Below are 20,667 nucleotides of genomic sequence, written 5' to 3'. Positions count from 1 at the left end.
GTCACAGGCCAGAATTTTCCTACTCAGAAACTGAGGTCAGCTATATTTTCACTGCTGCTGATAACATAAACAGAGTTCACTCATTCACATGTATAGTACTGTGTAGAAGTCAGAGATCACCCTTTATTTATTTAATTTCCAGTTAACATGGCAGTTAAGTACAGATTATTCATTGGATATAAGATTAAATATAACATGACATTCTATTTGCATAAGGATGGGAAAGTCAAAGGAGAATCATAAAAAAATATTAAATGAGACAGGAAAATGGGACCTGCTAGGCCACCAAACTGTCACCATCAGATGAACAGTACTTAAAGCTTTCGACTTTCAGAAATACGAGAAAATGAGTCTTCGCTCTTGCTTCAGATGTGGACAGATGTTTTCATCAGTCCTTCCACTGTGAGAAGACAGCTCAACACTGAGTCTGAAAGGATGTGTAGCTGTCAGGAAGTTGTTACTAAGAAAACAAAAAAGAAGAAAGTTTGTAAATCAAACAAAGAAGCTGCTGGTGTTCCCAGAACAATAGGCTGACCACCCCAGAGCCCAGACCTCAACATCATTGAATGTGTTTGGGATGACGTAGATCATGAGAAACAGAAAATGCAACCAACTTCTAAGACTGAAGTTTGGAGGTGTGGAACAATATCCCCACGCGTTGTTTTGAAAAACTGAAAGCATGTCTCCTGAACAGAACCTGTAATAAAGGTAATTAGATATTACGCAGTTGTTGAAACTTCTATGTAATCTTTTGGTTATTTTATTTTTTTATTTATTTATTGATTGTATTTAGTGGTCGATTTGGCTGAAAGTGAAACAGATAAAGGGTGGTCTCTGACTTCTGCACAGTACTGTATATAAAATAATTAAAAACCTATTAGGAATGTATTATTTTGGCACTGTTTCCAAATGACCAACAACAGTAGGCCTGCTTTACTGTGTGTGTGTGTCCTGAGTTGAACTCCCTTCTGTGTGTTCAGGATGTACACTCAGTGTGTGTGGGAGCATGTGGGTGTGTGGGTTGGGAAGGCAGCGATGGCATCATGATGATGATCCACCTTGCATCACTAGCAGAGTGTGGCAGGCACACACACATACACACAGTGAGGGCAGGGAACATACCAGCTCCGCTGTGACGTTATTTCCGTGTGTGTTTATGTGTGTGTGCACGATCTCTATCTGAAGTTAGTTACATAATGTCCAAATGCGGACGTTCACCCACAGGCCCTTCCGTCAGCCTCCTCTACATAAGAACATTGCTTGTTCTCTCTCTCCCTCTCTCCTTTTTTATGTTTCTCTCTCTTATCTCATTTCTCTGCTCTGGCATCCTGTAAGCTATTGTGCTGTCGTATGTGTTGTCGTCTTCTTTTCTTTGTATCTGTCCACAAGTTGATTGGTAATTCTTGAGGTTAAAATTTCTCTTTGATCCTTCATAAAGGTGATGTTGAAGCTTCTGACCACAGTTATGTTTTCTGACGCCTGATTTGGCTTCAGTCAGCGTCAGCCGTTTCCTGGGGACTCTTTTCATTTGTCATGCATGGTTGACCCCCCTGTGGCTTGGCACTGATTTGGTTCAGTGTTTTTAGGTGCTGAGCTGGTAGCTGTAAGGACAAAGCTGCTGACTGGAAGAGCGACTTGACGTCTGCTGTCGTGGGGATTTTTTTTACCCTCAGGGGCGATGTGGGGGCGAACAGGGGATTTACTATTATGATGTCATAATAAACATAGAATAATTACAAAGTTATAAAAGACGATTTAAATAGGGTGGAATTTCAGTATAGCAATGTATGTATATGTACCTGCTTGTTTATAAGCATTGGTTAGTGGTTATTACTATTATAACTATTAACTAATTATATTATTAATTAAAAGTATGGTGCGACATAATCTGACAGGACAGAGTCTGGACACTTCAGATACTGGATGAATGAGCTGCTTCCTCAATCCATAGTCCAGGCGGCAGTAGCGTTTATGTTGTCATTCACCAAAACCAATAACCACACAACCAACCACAATAGAACATAGCTCTCAAACTTTCTACTGCTAATACCACCCACGTGGGTCATTTTCACTCTCAGTTCTGGCGAAATTTTTGGTTACAGATTCCCCGATTCAGCATAGCCATGAAAAACCCAACCTATTTACTTCACATCCTGTTTTTGCTATCACAACAACACAGCAGTGTTGAGTACGATGACGAAACACTTTTAGAAATTCCCGACGCTGTCATTCTAAGTGGTCGCCCCCGATCACCTGACCGTAAGCAGCATGAAAGCGCAACGGGGGCGGAGTCCAATGTGTGGGGTAAGCCCTGAAGTCTCCATCTGAATCATAGGGGTTCCCCGACATACTCCCCAGACAGGCACATGCACACGATGTGAAAAATGGCGGCTGACAGACAGTGTTGTCTGTTTTAATCGTTTCCAGTAAACACAGGCATATGGATGAATTATGATAACATAGAGAATGACAATATATGTACCAGTATTCTGCTGTTTGACACACTGTTATAAACTGAAGATACATGCTGTTCCAGATGATATAATTTTATAGGCTTTGTGTGAAAAGGAGACTGGCATTATGGATACACGCTTCAAAACATATATATACTTTTTAAGTGGTTGGACGTTTCATGGTAGCCTTGACGTTATTGCATAGCAGCACAACACTTTTTGAGTTGTTGTTGTTGTTGTTGTTGTTGTTGTTGTTGTTGTTGTTACTCAGTCTGAGGTATAGAAGTTGGCTAGACTATATGTACGCAGACGGTGGACTTGTTTCAGTGGTGAGTAAGCTGTGTGTATTCTATTAATACACTCTGACTAAATGTGACTGCAGTCACTCACTTCCTCTGGCTATCTTGAGCACATATCTGTCTCTGTTTCACTTAACCCAGAAAGACATACATGCACACGCAGCAGAGTGAACAGTAGAAAAACCCACTTGCTTGTACGAGCACATTGTCACCTCTGTCTTGCCCTTAATTCAAAAACACTTGAACTCACATCTACGAGTGCACACACATGGAAACATACTGGATCCCCAGAATGATAGTTTGTGACCCCTCCTGCTGCTCCACCCCTCAGTTTTTCCTGTCACACACTTTTCTCGTGTGATAGTTGGCTTTACACACCGAGCCCTTCCTATGAGAGCATGGGGCGGACATGCTGTTTATCCAGCCGTCTCCCAAAATCCCTCTCACCATTGTGTTAGTCCTCTAGGCATTTAGAACTGCAGCGAGTAGTGCACATAACTTAGTTTCATAATATATATATATTCGTTGATGTTTCTGGATAATAAGCCTCATGATTAATAACTGAATCATAGGGTGCAGATGTTTAAAATTATCTTATCTGTCAATAAGAATTATACCAGGTTAGGCTTTTTGGTTAAAGGTTCTGTTGTGAAACTGAAGAATGAGTTGGCAGCCTTAAAACTTTGCCTTGTGGTTGAATCCACTTTAACATTTTAACGCTTAAAGCAGCAAGGGCAGATACCACAGGAGGGAAAAGGAAAAAAAATGACTTCCTTTATGAAGTCTGTAAAAGCAGAACGATTTCTGGTCAGAAAAAGAAAGAAAAAAATAAATGAGGGGGAAAAAAAGATAGTCCTCCAAACTGCTGGAGACAGCATCTATAAAGCCTGAAGTGAAACAGGCCTAGGCACTTCAAATCCACATGAACATGACAGCACACATTATATTAGGATGCCAATACATAGACATTTATAAAATGTCTAATTTAAACTGGATTAGCATTAAGGAGAAATATAACATTTATTTATATAGGGTTACATTTTGCAAGGGATCTGCTTTTCTGTAGAGTAATAAATACTTCAAGCATCAAGTGGAAATGGCTGTGAAATTTAAAAGCCTATAGCTTTTTAAGCAGTTATGTGGTGATACCATTGAGATTCCAATATCACTGTGCATCTTTGCTGTTCGTAATATACTGCATCTAACCAGGAGTTGCAATTAGCTTGCTACAGCTGGCATCACCAAATGGTTGGTCTGCACTGAGGTTAGATGGGCTTCTGTGTTTATTGCAACTGACACAAACACTAGCAGCTCATCCTCTGTGGAGCTCTATTTGGGGTTGCATGTTGTGCGCTCACAGATCCCCATAATTTTTGCTGGGCTCCTACTATTTAAGAAGATTATGTGGTTTGCTGGTGCAGCACATATAAACTTCTGAAATGTTCCTAAGTAGAATATCTTAAACAACAAGTGGCTTAAGGCTGTTATCTGGTACTTACAGTCTGTAGATATGTAGGTCAGGGCTGGTTGAAGCATCTTCCTTTTCTCACAGGCACATGAGAATTCCACGCTGAGAACTACAGCTCTAGCCTTGCACATGCTGAACTGTTGTTTGGGTTGAAGAATGTAGAATTCGGGGTAGAAATAGTAACTCAAATGATCTCCTCTTCTCTTTTTTCAGTGATCAAGGCCTGCCTACTTCAACAAAATGATTGGCTGCCAGAACTAAAGCCAACAGTCGTGGTCATTACCAGGAGCAGACGCTAGATGTTCAATTGAAAGGTGAAACTCGTGTGTGTGTGTGTGTGTGTGTGTGTGTGTGTGTGTGTGTAAATAGTGTGAAATAGTGTGAGAAACAATGAACAGCAGCATCACGATTATTTCAGTCCTCATGGAATCTAAATCCAAAGCTCCTGAAATATCACAGGGCTTATAATAGCATGGCACACAGAGCTGGAGAGAATGAGAAGCAGTGCGGACACTGTGGGCTCAAAATATTCGCCACACACGCACACACGCTGTCTGACTGGCACTGGTGAGCAATGATGTCTCATCCACACACTTGCTGTTTGCCCGTGTGTCACAGCTATCTTTGAATAGTGCAGCATGTCTGTCACAGCTAGCACAGTGTTGAATAACAGGGTCTTATTTGCAGAGTTTGTTCTCGTTCACTATGAGTTGAGAACAAACCTAAGATTATGAGCAATGATTGCTCATTTTCAGACTCACCCATGTTATTTCTATCAACCAACTGACATTTTCGCAGTACACCGTATGTTTCACAATAATTATTTTATTAAGGTTTGATAAGTTGGGACATACAAAAAAGCCCCAGTACATTTATGTTTTACACACTGCACTACACTGAATCCAATTCAGCAGGTCTATGAAGCATTATGAAGCAAAATGACACGCTAACACTAAATACTGTCATGTTGTCCACCCCCGACTTAGTATTTAAATTTGGTTAACCCTCCTTCTTTGTACAAGGCAAGTAGCTGTGCTAAGTATGTCATTACTTAGTGCCTAATGAGCTGAGCTGCCTTACAAACATGCCTTAACAGATTTTCTGGTTCATATGGCACAGGTCAGCTTTGGCACCCATTTAATGTCTTGATTCATGTGTAAGAGAAACTTACATGAAGCGTAAGGGCGATAGCAAAAATATAATATCACTACGTCAAGAAGTGCCTATGTGTGTATGCTGAACAGTCTAATTTATTCCATGTGTGTGTGTGTGTGTGTGTGTATGCATGCTTCCATCCGGCCTGTATGCTTGTGTGTGTGTGTGTGTGTGTGTGTTTCGGCTACGTGGGCAGGTGTGTGTGGGTATTTGATATGAACACAGCCGGTCCTGTCACTTGGTCTGGCTCCCTGAAGAATGCTGTAATTTTAGGCCCACTTTTTTTCCTTTTCTTAATCTACTGCTCCATCCTGTTCAGCCCTTCTGTTGTTCCTTGCCCCTCCTCCCTCCCTGTCCCATCTCTCTTTCTCTCTCTCTCTCACCCACTCACTGTCTTTCTCCTCAACACGCCTGGCCTAATGAGATTAGCCTTGGTGTCTTTCTTGTTATACACACAAACACACACAGGACCAGAAGCACAGTGCACACTCAAAAGCTCAACAGAAGGGCATAAGCTTACCCACACACGCTCGCTCACACAAACACAGCACACACTACACCGCTGGCTTGGCTCCAGAAGCCCTCTCTGCCTCTCCTTCCCTCCCCCTCTGTTTCTCTCTCTCTCTGCCAGGAGGCCCCAGGAAGGGTTATAATGACCTCAGTGCACTCATCCTATAGGTGAACTCCCACTAGCCCATCTGTGCTCCACTCGCACAGTCCCACATATGCTGCACTCACTGCCCCCTACAGGCTGCCTGTAGTATTAACACAGCTGAGACCTTCTTTGTTTAGCTCTCCGCTCAAGTATTACATTCGCAGCCGTTACACAGACAAGTCATTTGGTAAACACACAGAGTTTGAATGAATGATTAAAAAGAAAACATAGTCATTATTTGCTTTATTGACTATTCAGCCTTGCCATCTAACATGAACTTGCTGCAGCTTGTCAGAGCTCCTCCTACTTCTTTGTTGTGCCACCCTCTGAAATTTTCCATACAGGGCATTACAACATGGTCATTAGAAACAGTGAAATGGCTCCAGAGCTCATAACTATATAGTGATCAGCCATTTAAGACCTAGTCTCATTCTGTGATTAAAGGGCTTTGGTCCAAATTAATGAATGTGCACCAGAAAGTGGTGGCTGCAAGAATAATGTTTAAATATAATAAGTAGAAGTTTTTTTTTTTGTTTAAATCAGCAGTGTGTCAGATCATTTGTATTTTAGATGATCATAAAACATCTGTAAAGTGTTTCTGTGGATGCTGTTTGAGTGTTATGTGCTCTCTAAAGGAAATCCATTGAAACCTTTCTTTGCCTCTGCAGTTCTCAGGAGCAGCGGTAGACAAGTTCTCCTCAGTGTCTGTGTGTGGCCCTCTCTCTGCTGCAGTGGAGGGCTTCACGCACACAGCTAGTGTGGTGAGTAATTGCAGAATCAGCATACAGGTCAATACATGTCTCGAGACCATTTTGTGTCAATGGCAAAAGAAGTTATTTCCAGCATGCTTACAGTGATTTTACCCTCAGCAGCACTCTGGTTGCTAGTATTTTCTTTTATAGTAAAACATAAGTAATTACTGTGTGCTTTTCACAGGCTGGATGCATCACACAGCAGAGCAGTTTGGCGCGCGCAGCACACGGGACCCTTTCCATCTAGACGGAATCAACCGTGGAACATGGGCTCCCGTGAGCGGCCGTGCTTGGCCTCCTCCCCCCAGGTAGGTACACCAGCCCCTATTCCCCAATGTCCCTTGAAAGGAATTCTCTCCCATTTTTCTGTCTAATCTATGTAGCATACAGTTGATTAACACAGACAGTAATTTTGACGTTTCTCAACACTTAGAACAGAAAAACACTGATTCAGCACACTTATAAATGGAAACTAGTGGTCAAATTCTACACATGCAACAGATAGGGATTAGGCTGAACTTCATCCAGTATTCCCTAATTCTTATTTTTTCTCCTGACAGGTGCTCACCTGGTGTCAGTCAAACCCAGTTCCTCCCAAACATCCCACCCAGTCACATGGCAGGGCTGAACCATCCAAGTAAATTCTTCAACAGTGGGTAAGTGTATGAGCACAGACATTGTCACAATGGATAATTTACAGCGCAAGTCGGTTCTTACTTCTTTGTATGTACGTGTCTCTGTAATTAGTCCACTGGCACGTGGAGGGGATAAGCTGGAACCGTCTCAGGCCTTGTTGCCAGGATTACATCGGGACCCGCGGGCACCACCAGCCACACCCAGGCCATGGGAGTCCATTGGTCAGCATTATGATCAGTTGCCCAGTGATGACCATTTCCGTTTACACAACGGATACAACACTGGACCACTTGCACACCTCACCGCCCGAGCCAACCAACTATTGAAGGTGAACAAGACACACATTCAGTGTGATTACATTTCCCTATAATTAAATACAAACCTAAGCTGAGACTCTTGAACAATGTACAGCAGTATTCCATAGATTAAATGTCATAGGGAGCTTACTTCCACCATAATATGTCTATAGTAATATACTTTTTGTTTACAAGCTTTTCACATCCACTTCGTAAGTTCAGAACAAATGTTCTAAAAAGCTTAAAGTTCATAGAATGAAGATTTATATTAGGCCATATTTTATAATGCTTTTATGTTACTCCAACTTTGTAACATGGTAACTAAATAAATGTTGTTTCAATGTTTTTCTCTCTCTCAGTATGGTCCCCTTCCTGCACATCATGGCTCCAGGCAAATGCCTCCTCTTTGTAATGATATGTGGGCACAGTCCCAGCAGCAGCAGCAACCACCACCACCTAGGGACCCTTACTCTCATGCTAGCCAGTTAAAGCGGTCGGCGCCTCCATTGGGAGAGCAGTCTGTCATTCAGCACACCCCCCATCCTCTGAACAGGCCTAGTGAGGATTGCCCTAGCCCGAGCAAGAGGAAGAGGAGCTCAGAATCTGATCAGGTAAGGACTGACACATTAGAAGATTAAAGAAGATTAGTTTTCCAAAAAACAGATTAGGTTATGCTGGTAGCTGTCACTGTATGTGTAAATTTAGTCCTGTCACATTTCCCTACCAGGTCTACTTTACTACTGTGACATTAAGCCCTTTAAATCAATACTATCGAGCTTGTACACAGATTTCTATTTCATGTACTATTTTTAGCTTTAGTACAACTGCTAGCTTTGTTATGAAAATGATTTCAACCATGCTTCTAATGAGGATGACTATTTTTCTGCTAATTCTTTCAGAAATGTAACATTCCTTTTGATCAAGCACCATTTTTGTTTGCAGCATATGACTGGTGCCTATCAGTTCTCTGGACCAATTGGAGCTTCCTTGTCCTCGCTGCAGCAGCCTCAGTCCCACTGTCCCCCACCGAAACAGGGATTCTGGAACCCTTTGCAAAAGGGAAATGCATCCTGGGGCCCAGCTGAACGGAAGGTGGAATCCACAGAGTTTCAGGTCAGTAAAAATGATCTCGTTAGTAATAACATTCAGTAATAGGGATCCTCCATCCTTAACACACTAACATTTAAGTTGTGTATAGATCTGTGTATATTTTTGTTTGACACCACAATTTTAATTCACATTTATGTCTGACTTACTCACCTCACTGTTCATTCACAGGACTTGCGCAAACCAGGAATGGATGACTTCAGTTACAAACACTCCCCATCCTCCAAACTCTCACCTATCTCTCCACCTCCCATTTCCGCCCCTGGGGGTTATGGACAAGGCCGAGGTCCTCCAACCCAGCGCCACAAGCCTTCTCTGTCACCACAGTCTATGGGGTCCTCTTCTAACAGTGCCCACCTCAATGGCCGAACATACCCCTACCCCAACAACAAACCTTCAGCTCAGACTCAGGGGGAGCAACAGGGCATTCCCTCCCACAGAGCGCATGATTCTGGGGTGAGCTCCACTGGCAGCCAAGCACCCCCTCTACGACCTTCACTAACCCAGTCCAACAGGGATTGCCCTGCCCCCACACCAGCACACCATGCCACCGTGCCTTACAGCCACCCCAACTTCCAGCCCCATCCAGGGCTGGTCCACACCACCAGCTCCTCTTCCAGCAGCAGGACACAGGCCACAGCACCTCAATGTAACTCTCAGAAGCCCTGGAAGAACCAGACCAAACATGGTCATCATAGCCCAGTGAGTGCCAGATTCAGTAGAATGAACAGCTCAACCAGTGGATGTGTATAACTATTTAAAATTTTTTTGGTTAAAGTTTAATTTAAGAAATAATTTGTGCAAATGTGAAATGGTGTTTCTGATAATATGTTAATCTTTGTGTTTCTCCTCAGGATTCAGGTCCCTACCGCCCACCGGTGGAGCCTCAGGTCACCTCTTCATCTCTACAGCAACAGCAGAATGGGACTGGGGAGAACCAAGATGCAAGTACTCCCCAACACTTAAGTTCCCCTCAGGCTCTGACTCGAGCCCCAGTTATCACCCCCAACATGCCCTCCCTAGAACCTTCAAGTCCTACTTGCTCACTGGGCCTGTATAGTAGTGGGGAATCTGTCCCAACCATGAGTTCATTGTCCTCTACTAACTCTGCTGCAGCCAGCACCGTGAACAGCTGGAAAGCCACAGACTCTTCGGAGCTAATCTCAGAAACCAATCCAGCTCCATCGGCACAAAGTCTCCCACATCAGGGCTACCAGGGATCCCAGTCCCAGGGAACCCACCCCCACCACCAACAAGAGGCCAAAACTCGGCATAAGCCACCGCCTTTACCCCACCAAGATCAGGGCAGACCCCACTATACCCAGATAGTTTCCTCGTTTCCTTCTACTCTCAGCTCAGGGTTTCAGAGATCAGGAAGTAGTGTCATCACCAGCAGGGCCTCAAATAACCTCCCGCAGGTTGCCAGTTCACCCCTTCACCACCCACAGTCTGCAGCACCCAACACTGTGAACACAGCTCCTCAGCCACACTCGGATCCTTTGTACCCCAAGATGCCTCACCATGCAGTCCCTGCAGTGTCTCAGGTGCCCCCTGCCCAGGCATATCAAAAGCCATGCCAGCATCCTGCCATTTCCAGCCCAGATTCTATTGAAGATGCACTGAAAAAACTTAATGCTGAGCTGCAGGACCACATGCAAGCTGAAGAGCGAAGGAGAGAACAGGAGGAAGAGGAGAGAAAACAGAAGAGGGAGAGAAAGGAAGTAAGCATGAAGGTACATGAGGAGTCTGCAATTGAGAGCCTGGAGCGGTTGCTGTCAAATAGTGCTACTGATCCACCACCTCCACACCTGTCTCCAGCAATTGCATCTTCCTCAGTGTCACCGCCGATCCAGGCATCGCCTCCCTGGCTGAGCCGGGGTGGTGTTCCCACTCGTCCACCTGTGCCTGGCACAGCTCCCCCAGAAAGGTCTCGACCACCTCCTCTCACACCTCAAACAGACTATGCCCGTGAGAAGCAAAGGCAGAGAGAGCAGTGGAACAGCAAAGCATCAGTCAGTCCCCCTTCACAGAATACCTCAGGGATTCCCACACCTACATACCCCTCCAAACCTGCCCCAGCAGACTCTTCAAGTAACCAAACAATACAGTCGACATCTTGTCCATCCAAAGACTCTCCCATTCAAAAGAGCCCTCATGAGGTCAGGGCTATGGGTGCTATTCCCAACCCACCAAACTTACGAGAACCCCCAAAACTGTACCAGGCCTTCCCCAGGGACACTCTACCATCTTGCCAACCAACAGGTACAAGTTCAGGCAATCTCCACAAAAGTATGCCCAGTGGTGGGCTAGGTAGTCTTGGCAGCAGTGCAAGTAGTTGCAGTGGGGATTCAGATAGTGCCCAGTTTGAAGAGGAACAATCTGAGCTCTTTCCTGATGGTTTGGCAAACATCATGAAGATGTTGGATGAGTCCATTAAGAAAGAAGAGGAACTGTACTCTGGTCAAAGTGGCGCACAGACCTGCTCAAAGCCAACATTTTCTGTCACTGTGACGCCCATGAAGAGTTACCTGGGTGCCCCTGACCTCATGCCTGCCCTGAAACAACCATCCTCTGAAGATTATCTGACAGACACCCATGCTAGCCCCCCTGTCCTGAGTCGTCAGGGATCTTTGGCATCACCTTGCAGTCGTACCTCTTCACTTGAGGAAGAGGAGGAGATGCTAAAGATCATCCCGAAGCCAGCCAATACTCAGCATCAAGATAGTGGTGTTAGCATCACAGGAACCAACTATCGCCATAGTGACCTGGCCAAACTATATGGACTTCCAGAGGCAGTGAAGAGTGAATGTGAGGAGGATGAGGAAGAGGCAGAGCAAGAAGATGATACACCTTCCTGTTCCCCACCACCTATGAGGCCACACCTGCATCAGACCGGAGTGAACAGCATGTTTAAAAATTTAGCATCTGTGCTGGAGAGCCAGAAGTATGCCTACCGTGGAGGGCCATTCGGTCGGCCACCCCCCTCTGCCCTGGTAGGAGTGAAATACTCTTCCTCACTTTCATTGGGCCCAGATATCTGCAGACAACAAAGCACTTCTCCCACATCAGGATCAGTTAGCCACCCAGGCTTTAGTAACCCAACCCAGGCCCCAACAAATACTACCTCAGAACAGACCCATCCTCAGTCACCATCAGGATGTGCCACAGAGAGAAAAGGAGGGCCTCTGTCGAGTCAGTCTGATCTTTCTGGACCTGAGAGTGAGGAAGGGATGAGGAAGGGGCCTACAGATAAAGAAGGTACTGGTGATGTCTCCAAAGAGGTAGAAGGGAGGCCCAAGCTCATGACCATCTCAGAATCATCACTTGCAGAGTTGGGTCGCAGCTGTGAGGTGATGTTAAACCGACATAAACTTCCTTCAAAAGCATTATTGGACCACAGTAAGCCTGAGACTCGGGAGATGTACAAACCTGAGAAGGAGCGGAACCGTGAGAGAGAACGAGAGCGTGACCCAGAGAGGAAACACAAACACAGTAGCAAAAAGCATGAGGACAGGAAAGAGAGAAAGAAAAAACACAGAGAAAGACGAGAAGAAATGTCCTTCTCTTCTTCCTCCTCTTCATCATCAAGCTCCAGTCGGCGGCACAAAGAGGGCAAACCACACAAAGAGAAGAGGGGCAATGTGGACCTTCAGATTAAGGAAATCCGGGAGAAAGACAGAGAACAAGAAGGAGAGAAAAAGAAAAGGAAAGAAGAAGGAAGTGAAAGAGAGGAATGGGTGTCTTGGAACAAGGAGAAGAGTGGAAGTTCATCAGATCGTTCATCATCTTCATCTGCACTAGGTTCAACAGACTTTCAGAAGCTGAAGGCTTTGACAGATGGGCCACCCAAAGAGTTGAAGATTCGCCTGATTAAGGTGGAGAGCGGAGACAGAGAAACTTTCATTGCCTCAGAGGTAGAGGAGAAGAGGATTCCACTGCAGGAGATCAGCATCAAGAACACAGCAAGTGAAATCATCAGATCTTGCAAGTGAGTCATGGTGACCTTTATGCTGTCAGTGAGTGGTACAGATCATGAATGAAAGGATCCAAATGATCAAAAGACTAGAACATGGTGTGTGTAGAATTATATTACTCTAACAGATTTTTTTACTTTAACATTTCAGGGCAGCCCGTGTAAAAGGGAAGTTTAAAGAGTCCTATCTACTCCCCTCCTTCTCTGTGAAACCAGTTTTGTCCATGGAGCATCCAATCCCACGGGAGAAACTCAACCCTCCCACACCCAGCATCTACGTAAGTGCATTACACACAATGAAAAGTTGATAGCTGTGTGACTGACTTTTTCTGATCCCTTAACTAGGTTTGCAGCATTGTGCATAGGTCTACAGCCCGAAGCTTTACACTAAATGAGTAATAGAGGGCATAGTTTACACTTTACATAGGGTAAAATGGTACTTCATTCTTGATGGTTCTGCCCTTTTCCATTACAGCTGGAAAGCAAAAGAGATGCCTTCTCTCCTGTGCTACTTCAGTTCTGCACAGACCCCAAGAACCCAATTACTGTCATTAGAGGACTGGCAGGCTCCCTGAGACTGAGTGAGTACCACATCACTACAGCACCATCCTGTGTATTGCTCACAATGCATAAAGAAGAGCTTTGATTCTGCACCAGAGCTTTAGCAATGAAGTGATAAAATAGCAGTGCTGACAAACGTTTTTACTTACTAATTGTGAATTGCCATAACTTAAAGGGCCCACATCACAGAAAATCATATTTCCCTTGCTATTTGGAATGAGAGTTGCAGTGTATAATCCATATTTGAAAACTTATTTTTAATTAATTTGTTGTGATGTCACAAAAACCAATACATTTACATAAATCCTATTTAGCCTACAGCAGTTTAGCTCTGCCCAACTTATAGGGAATGTTTAAGCCTGGACTGCTGTTTATGAGGCACAGTACAGGGCAGCCAAAGGTAAAGTCTTAAAAACACAGTGACAAAAACAGCTTGTTTTATTCTAAGGGATAAAGAGAGGTTGAAAAGTGGTTGTGTAAAAATGAATTAAGGCTGTTTTGGTACATAAAACCACACAAACATTATGAGTGAACTTTATGGGGAAAATATGTAAAAATATGGGATATAGGCCCTTTTAATAACTACATATTCAGAAAACTACCATCCCCATCAAGCCATCCCCACAAGAGACATTAATATGCAAGGTGTATGACAAAAATTATACTTCTGTGAAGTGACTGTATCTGTACTTTTATCTCTGCAGATTTGGGTCTGTTCTCCACTAAATCCCTAGTGGAAGCAAATGCAGATCAGGCAGTTGAGGTGAGAACTCAGGTGCAGCAGCCAGCTGATGAGAACTGGGACCCCAGCGGCACCGGGCAAATCTGGCCCTGTGAGAGCAGTCGTTCACACACCACCATAGCCAAATATGCCCAGTACCAGGCCTCCAGCTTCCAGGAGAGCCTCCAGGTTGGACTAATGTGTCTTTCTGAGCAATAATGATTTTTTTATGCTTTGCACTATATTGTAACAAGCATGTACTTCTATCTGTTCACGTGAAGTCACATTTGTACGTCTGTTCCCGCAGGAAGAGAAAGGCAGTGATGTTGATGACGACGATGATGACGATGAGAAAAAGCCTGTCAATAATTCAGACAGCGCAAACAGCAACTCCACGAATTCAGGCTCCAGGTATTTTAAACTAATATCTGTGCATAAAAATTATCTTGAAAAGATTTTTATATCTGTTGATATACCTGTTTTATTTAACGCATCTTTGATACACCACTTCTATACTTCTTGTACCCCTATCAGCCCAGAACAGAAATCAGTGGGAAAAATCATCAAATTCGGCACTAACATCGACCTCTCTGATCCAAAGAGGTAAGAGAACAATGCATTAAGAAACATTTGTTCAGGTGCTTCCATAGTGGTTGTTTCACAGGTCCCTTTTTCTCAAAGCTTCTAAATGCTTTTGTCTTACTGACCTCTACTGGTCATCTAATGCTGTGCACTCGTATGTCTCTATGTCTCATACATTTCCATTTTGTTCACTCACATTAGATCATTTATAGTTAGGTAATTTATATTTTGGTATTCTGAACATATATTTGTGTGTACAGGTGGAAGCCTCAGCTGCAGGAGCTGCAGAAGTTGCCTGCGTTCATGCGTGTGTCCTCCAGTGGTAATATGCTGAGTCATGTTGGACACACCATCCTAGGCATGAACACCGTACAGCTCTACATGAAAGTCCCCGGCAGTCGCACACCAGGTGTGTGTATGCGCGTCTGCATCCTCACGTAATTCTCCCAAAGCCACTAGTGCTAAATAAACATGGGGCAGTCTGTGATAAAATCTCTGAATGTATCCTGAAAGATCTGTGGTTGTGCTTGGTGTTAAAAGTCTCTGTTCTTTCGTCTGTTTATAGGCCACCAGGAGAACAATAATTTCTGCTCTGTGAACATTAACATTGGCCCTGGAGACTGTGAGTGGTTTGCTGTCCATGATAACTACTGGAAGGCCATCAGCGATTTCTGTGAGAAGTAAGGAAGAATGGCACAGCATTCATCACTGTTAATTCTCTCTCCAGTGGTTAAGACGATCTTAATGTTTTAGAAAATCACCTTTAGATACATTTAATACTTCTCAGACATTAGGCTGCTGTGTTAGAGTCTAAAACATAAGACAGTGTTCATAGATATTTTGAATGATAATGGGCAGAGATATCTGTTGTACAAAATATCTACACTGGGTTTACAGGTCATGTACACTGGGTCACCCTTAGGGCACTACCCTAAAGCCTGCATGACAGGTCAAGTATTTGGCCAAAAAAAAAATTTGATCATAGTATTATAAACGATCTTTGCATGATTCTGTATATTTGTGTATTTGTGAAGGTTATATACAGATGCTACAGATTAATCAGTAGTTCCTCAAGATTAATTATAAATCTTGTGATTAGCTCCAGAAAGGAAAGGCAATGTAAGAATAGATCTATTTAATTAATTATCAGTTGTCTGCTGTTGCTGGTTAAAAGTTCTGAAAGTGGAAATGTGACTGACTATGGTCCCTTATTTCAGGCACGGTGTGGACTATTTGACTGGCTCTTGGTGGCCAGTGCTGGAGGATCTCTACCGCTCCAATATCCCTGTATACCGCTTCATCCAGAGACCTGGGGACTTGGTGTGGATCAATGCAGGCACAGTGCACTGGGTCCAGGCTGTGGGCTGGTGCAATAACATTGCATGGAATGTGGGACCACTTAATGGTAAAGGGCCCCCTGGTGGCTAATCTAAACAGAAATAATATTTTGTTATTTAGGAAAGTCATGCTAATGAAATTATCACTTCATTTTAATACAGTATTATTTGTGTGTGCCTTGAAGTTGTAACGGTGTTGTGACTGTATATGTCATTGTGATTTAAGCGTACCAATACCAGTTGGCCCTGGAAAGGTTTGAGTGGAACGAAGTGAACAAAGTGAAGTCCATCGTGCCCATGATCCATGTGTCCTGGAATGTGGCCCGTACAGTCAAAATTACTGACCCTGATACTTATAAGATGATCAAGTAAGTAAGCTGCAACTACCATAAGAACATATCAACTGTTTTGGTGTGTTAACACTTGACATTATGCGGTTTAAAATACTTCTGTGTAGGACAAAAAGCATATTAAGTCATAAGTACAAATGTGTGAGTATAAACATAACTGATAGCTCTCTTCTCTGTCTTGCTCAGACACTGTCTCTTGCAGTCCTTGAAGCACATTCAGATCCTGAGAGACCAACTGGTAGCTGCAGGGAAAAAGATTTCTTACCAGAGCAGAGTAAAGGACGAACCAGCCTACTACTGCAACGAGTGTGATGTGAGTAATCCATTAAAACCTATTCATTCAATTACAAGCTCTGTCACTGTCTGCAAGAGCTGCTCCATTCAAGCAATTAAAATGCTGTATAACCATATATTTTTTTCAGCTATGTCAAGTATACAAATTGAACTTCTTTTACGTGTCTTTTTATAAAGGTGGAGGTTTTTAATCTGCTGTTTGTGACGAGTGAGAATGGCAGTAAGAAGATGTACGTGGTGCATTGTGAGGACTGTGCCAGGCAGCGCAGCCCCAACCTCTCTAATGTAGTGGTGCTAGAACAATACCGCACAGAGGACCTGATGAACACTTACGACTCCTTCAGCTTGGTGAGGATACACACACACATTCAACAGGGTGGTACTGACTTCTTCCTGATAGGGTCTTTGTACTTATGGTTATACCTTGCACTTTATGCTGTCATGTACTGGGTACATTCATGTGAATATGCAGTAGATACACTTGGATTGATGCACTGTGGAGGTATTATGATCATGTCAGGCAATTAAAATTCACTTTTTTTTCTCTTCTTCCTTTTTAGGCCTCGGCCCCTAGCTCTCGGTGAAATCAACTCTGCCACTCCCCCCACCCCCCACAGCCATAACCAAAACTCCTGCTTGCCAGGACAAGTTATTTTAGTGAGAACCTTTTGTCTTTTATTTTTCCTACATTTACATTTTTACAGTACTACTACTGCTAATGCTTGTTGAACCGCCAATCGTAAACCAGTTTACTCAGCATTGTTTACAATACCAATCAGCCAATAAGACTCCAGTTTACTGTCAGCAGCCCAACCTACCAACCTCGGATTGGCCCTGAGGGACTTAAAATGGAATGAAGTTTGTGCTGCCACAGTAATGCTGGCATAATTTACGATAAAAGTGGTATCTCTGTATTTGTTGCTTATTGGTTCTGGTTTTCATTTTTGTTCTTTTGGGTCGTTCTCTTTCTGTCTTGAATACTGAAAAGTGTAAATGCTGTTTGTATTTTTTGTGGGTGCTGTTTTTTTTTTTTCCTAATTTATTTTCAAAACTAGAACAGCCTAGATATATACCACATTGGCCTTGTGACTTGTATTTAGTGAAGAAATAAAGAAATAAATAATACTAATAATAGATATATAAACATTTTTCTAAGGCATTAAGAATAAAAAATAACATTTGTTTGGTATGGTTCAAAACATACGGGTTTAAAATACTTTTTCAGTTTTAGATACTGTGTCTAAAAATATTGTGTATAATATCATGATTTTATTTCCTTGAAGAGAGAACTCCATCGTCATGACAAAAGCATTTTAAGATTGCATCGGGGTTTTTTTCCATTTATTTTCCTGATTTTTGTGAGATTACAGTTTGTCATCTGTTTAGTGAATCGTTTTACCTCTCATTCTTGCTTAATATACAGATTTATTCTCTTGATATTTTTTTTCCAATTGTACATTTTATTTAATTTCTTTCTTCTATTTATTGGATATAAAATGTCCCTTTCCCCCTTTTTTAGGGTTATCAGAGATGTCTAAGGTTTTCTATTTTCTAGTTGATCTATAAGTTTTTAAGGAGAGATTCAGAGGTGCTTAGTCCCTTAAACGCTTCTCATGATCTATATATATAAATATATATAAAGAACATTAATTCTTTAATGACTATAACTTCACTTTCCTGTAGATTGTAGAACACAGAACAGATGTAGTTTGTAAAAGCCGTAAAAGCTTTCTTTTGTAAACGAGAGCAAAAAGCCACTTTTTCACTGACATTAGCAGCAAAAATGAAATGCAAATGACACACTGCTGCGCATTATGGCCCCTAACTCACCCTGATGGTTACTGTACCTCGTATTGTGGGAACAATGCGAATAAATACAGAGCTGTTTTTAAAGTATCTACACATTTAATGGTGCTTGAATTTGTTTTAAGTGTTGTCTATGGGAGAACACAGCTGCAGTGCCAACCAAGGCATAAATCTCTGGTTGTACAAAATATTACTGCAGTTGGTTGTCACAGACCAATAAATGAGGTTTTGGGGTTTTTTGTTTGTTTGTTTGTTTGTTTGTTTGTTTGAAAGAAAATCACATCAAACTGTAAATACTGTGGCATTTTACTGGAATGAGGTTAAGTGTGAATCGAATTATCCATTCGATTGATAAACTGTAATTTCTTTTTTAATTTTAGTCTTAAGCTTGAATCAGTTATTTCACATATGAAAACATTGGTTACGATTATGATATAGAAGGTGCTGAGTTCTCTTTGAACTACTTTCTTTTTTGTTTCGAAAGAAAAAAATCTATTTTTCCTGTTGCAATATAATCCTCTCTTCTTTTTGTGGTCATTTATTTAAAATCTGCACTGTTTTAGAGAGTTCACACAGAAAGCAAACTGAGCCAGACATGTCTTAAACACTTTGTGAATTTGTGTGACATTACTATGATTATTAATATTAAATGCTTTTGATAAACTTGGAGTGTAACTGACCTCTTAATTCAAAGATATGGGGTTTCTCATTACGTTGACGTTTTGCATTGACAATAGGGAGCACTATTCCTACCTCAGTTGGTGTTTTGATGATGCTGGTGAAAGCGCCATCTAGCACGCTGGCCCAAATTCTCCCCTAGGTTTTTAACTGAGTTCAGCTCAGGCGACTGTAAAGAGAAGACAACTAAATTATTATTGAGTTATTTTTATTTAACAGAATCATGCTTGTACACTCTAAGCATCACAGTCCTACTTGTGTTTGATTGTTAAGTGTTGGACGGAAACAAAAGGATTAAATTTTAAAATGCCCAGCAGAAAACTGGCCAATCAGGAATTGGTTTTCCCTGTGGTATCTAGGTAGACAGAGCTAAGCAAGCTCTCCTATTGGTTTGCACTTGACGAGAGGTGCTAAGGTGTTACATTAACCATCAGCATAATTATGAAGTGACAGAGGAATCAGCCAGGCGCATTTTCATTTCCAACGGGTGGCACCAATTTAGTAAGGAAACACTAAAGGTAACTCTAGGCCTCCTGGAAGTCTTAGATACATCACTGACTATGAATACGATCGACAGTGGTAGTTAGAAACAGACAACAGCGCTGCTTCACACCAGACCTACTGTACTGAAAGAGAACACAGGATAAAACACATTAATATGTCTTTCACAAACTTCAAGTAACATGGAATGTGTTTTAGAAGCTTTAAATTTCTGTGTTTAATCTAGAAGTGCCTTTTTCTAATTTTCCGTCCCACCTTAATCATACATACATTCTGGTGCCATTTGTGCCGGAATATAACTGCTGCACTGTTTAATTTGGAATAAAAAATTCAAATAAGAATCTCAGCCTTGTCAGAAAGTGTTCATGCGAATCATCAGTAGTTTAGCGATAACAAACCTCTAGAATCCTATAGAGAAGTTTGCTTTATTGTTAAGCTTTTTTTTTCTCATGTTTTGACTGAGTTTTGACATTTATGGCCCAAACTGAAGCCCAAGGTCTAATAGTCGCAGTTCACCACTGATTATTTACATTATTTTCTAGTAGGGGTGGAAATCTCTAGGCACCTCCCGATTCGATTTGATTACGATTCAGAGGGCTGCGATGCGATTCTAAAACGATTATCGATGCATCTCGGTGCATCTTCTTTTTCTATATAGCATTTATATTTTCTCACTGTGTGAGCTCAAGTTTCGAGTTCAAGTTTCAAGTTTATTTTATCACTTGCACAACATGTCAGGACATTTATGCATTGAAATGCTTGTGGTGAGGCTCAGCTAATCACTCTACAGAAAGTAAATAAGTGAAAATAAAAATATAAGAAAAACCAACTGAAATAAATATACACAAAATATACACAGAATATAGAGACAATATACATTTTAAAGTGACTAAGTGACTCAGTGTTATTGTTATTTAAAGTGACTTGGTACTTTTAAAGCAAAGTATTTGTAATGATCCATAATGAATTTACTTCCAATATCTTTTTTAATAAAACAAACGGAAGTGATGGGGCAAGTGAACTGGAAGGCTCTCATTCAGTGC

The 20,667-nt window shown here is 42.2% G+C and overlaps 1 protein-coding gene across 5 annotated transcripts in view; it reads left to right on the top strand.

Annotated features, from left to right (window-relative positions):
• kdm6ba (lysine (K)-specific demethylase 6B, a) overlaps window positions 1-19,109 on the top strand; it is a 105,149-nt gene extending 86,040 nt beyond the window's left edge. For 4 of the 5 annotated variants that reach the window (XM_036596687.1, XM_036596686.1, XM_036596684.1 and 1 more), the window contains 20 exons: window positions 4,434-4,534; window positions 6,699-6,791; window positions 6,967-7,090; window positions 7,343-7,438; window positions 7,530-7,746; window positions 8,074-8,325; window positions 8,657-8,827; window positions 8,993-9,523; window positions 9,676-12,809; window positions 12,946-13,072; window positions 13,270-13,375; window positions 14,060-14,265; window positions 14,384-14,679; window positions 14,919-15,067; window positions 15,224-15,338; window positions 15,876-16,063; window positions 16,222-16,363; window positions 16,532-16,658; window positions 16,817-16,987; window positions 17,200-19,109. In XM_036596687.1, the coding sequence (XP_036452580.1) occupies window positions 6,972-7,090; window positions 7,343-7,438; window positions 7,530-7,746; window positions 8,074-8,325; window positions 8,657-8,827; window positions 8,993-9,523; window positions 9,676-12,809; window positions 12,946-13,072; window positions 13,270-13,375; window positions 14,060-14,265; window positions 14,384-14,679; window positions 14,919-15,067; window positions 15,224-15,338; window positions 15,876-16,063; window positions 16,222-16,363; window positions 16,532-16,658; window positions 16,817-16,987; window positions 17,200-17,223 (6,171 nt within the window). In that variant the 5' untranslated portion in view covers window positions 4,434-4,534; window positions 6,699-6,791; window positions 6,967-6,971 and the 3' untranslated portion in view covers window positions 17,224-19,109. The remainder of the gene's footprint in view (window positions 1-4,433; window positions 4,535-6,698; window positions 6,792-6,966; window positions 7,091-7,342; window positions 7,439-7,529; window positions 7,747-8,073; window positions 8,326-8,656; window positions 8,828-8,992; window positions 9,524-9,675; window positions 12,810-12,945; window positions 13,073-13,269; window positions 13,376-14,059; window positions 14,266-14,383; window positions 14,680-14,918; window positions 15,068-15,223; window positions 15,339-15,875; window positions 16,064-16,221; window positions 16,364-16,531; window positions 16,659-16,816; window positions 16,988-17,199) is intronic. The other variant, XM_036596688.1, reaches the window with a different exon arrangement.
• Window positions 19,110-20,667: the final 1,558 nt, after the last annotated feature.

Source organism: Colossoma macropomum, unplaced genomic scaffold (assembly GCF_904425465.1).
Source record: "Colossoma macropomum unplaced genomic scaffold, Colossoma_macropomum, whole genome shotgun sequence".
Classification (NCBI taxonomy): domain Eukaryota; kingdom Metazoa; phylum Chordata; class Actinopteri; order Characiformes; family Serrasalmidae; genus Colossoma; species Colossoma macropomum.
This window is presented reverse-complemented; position numbering and strand designations above follow the sequence as displayed.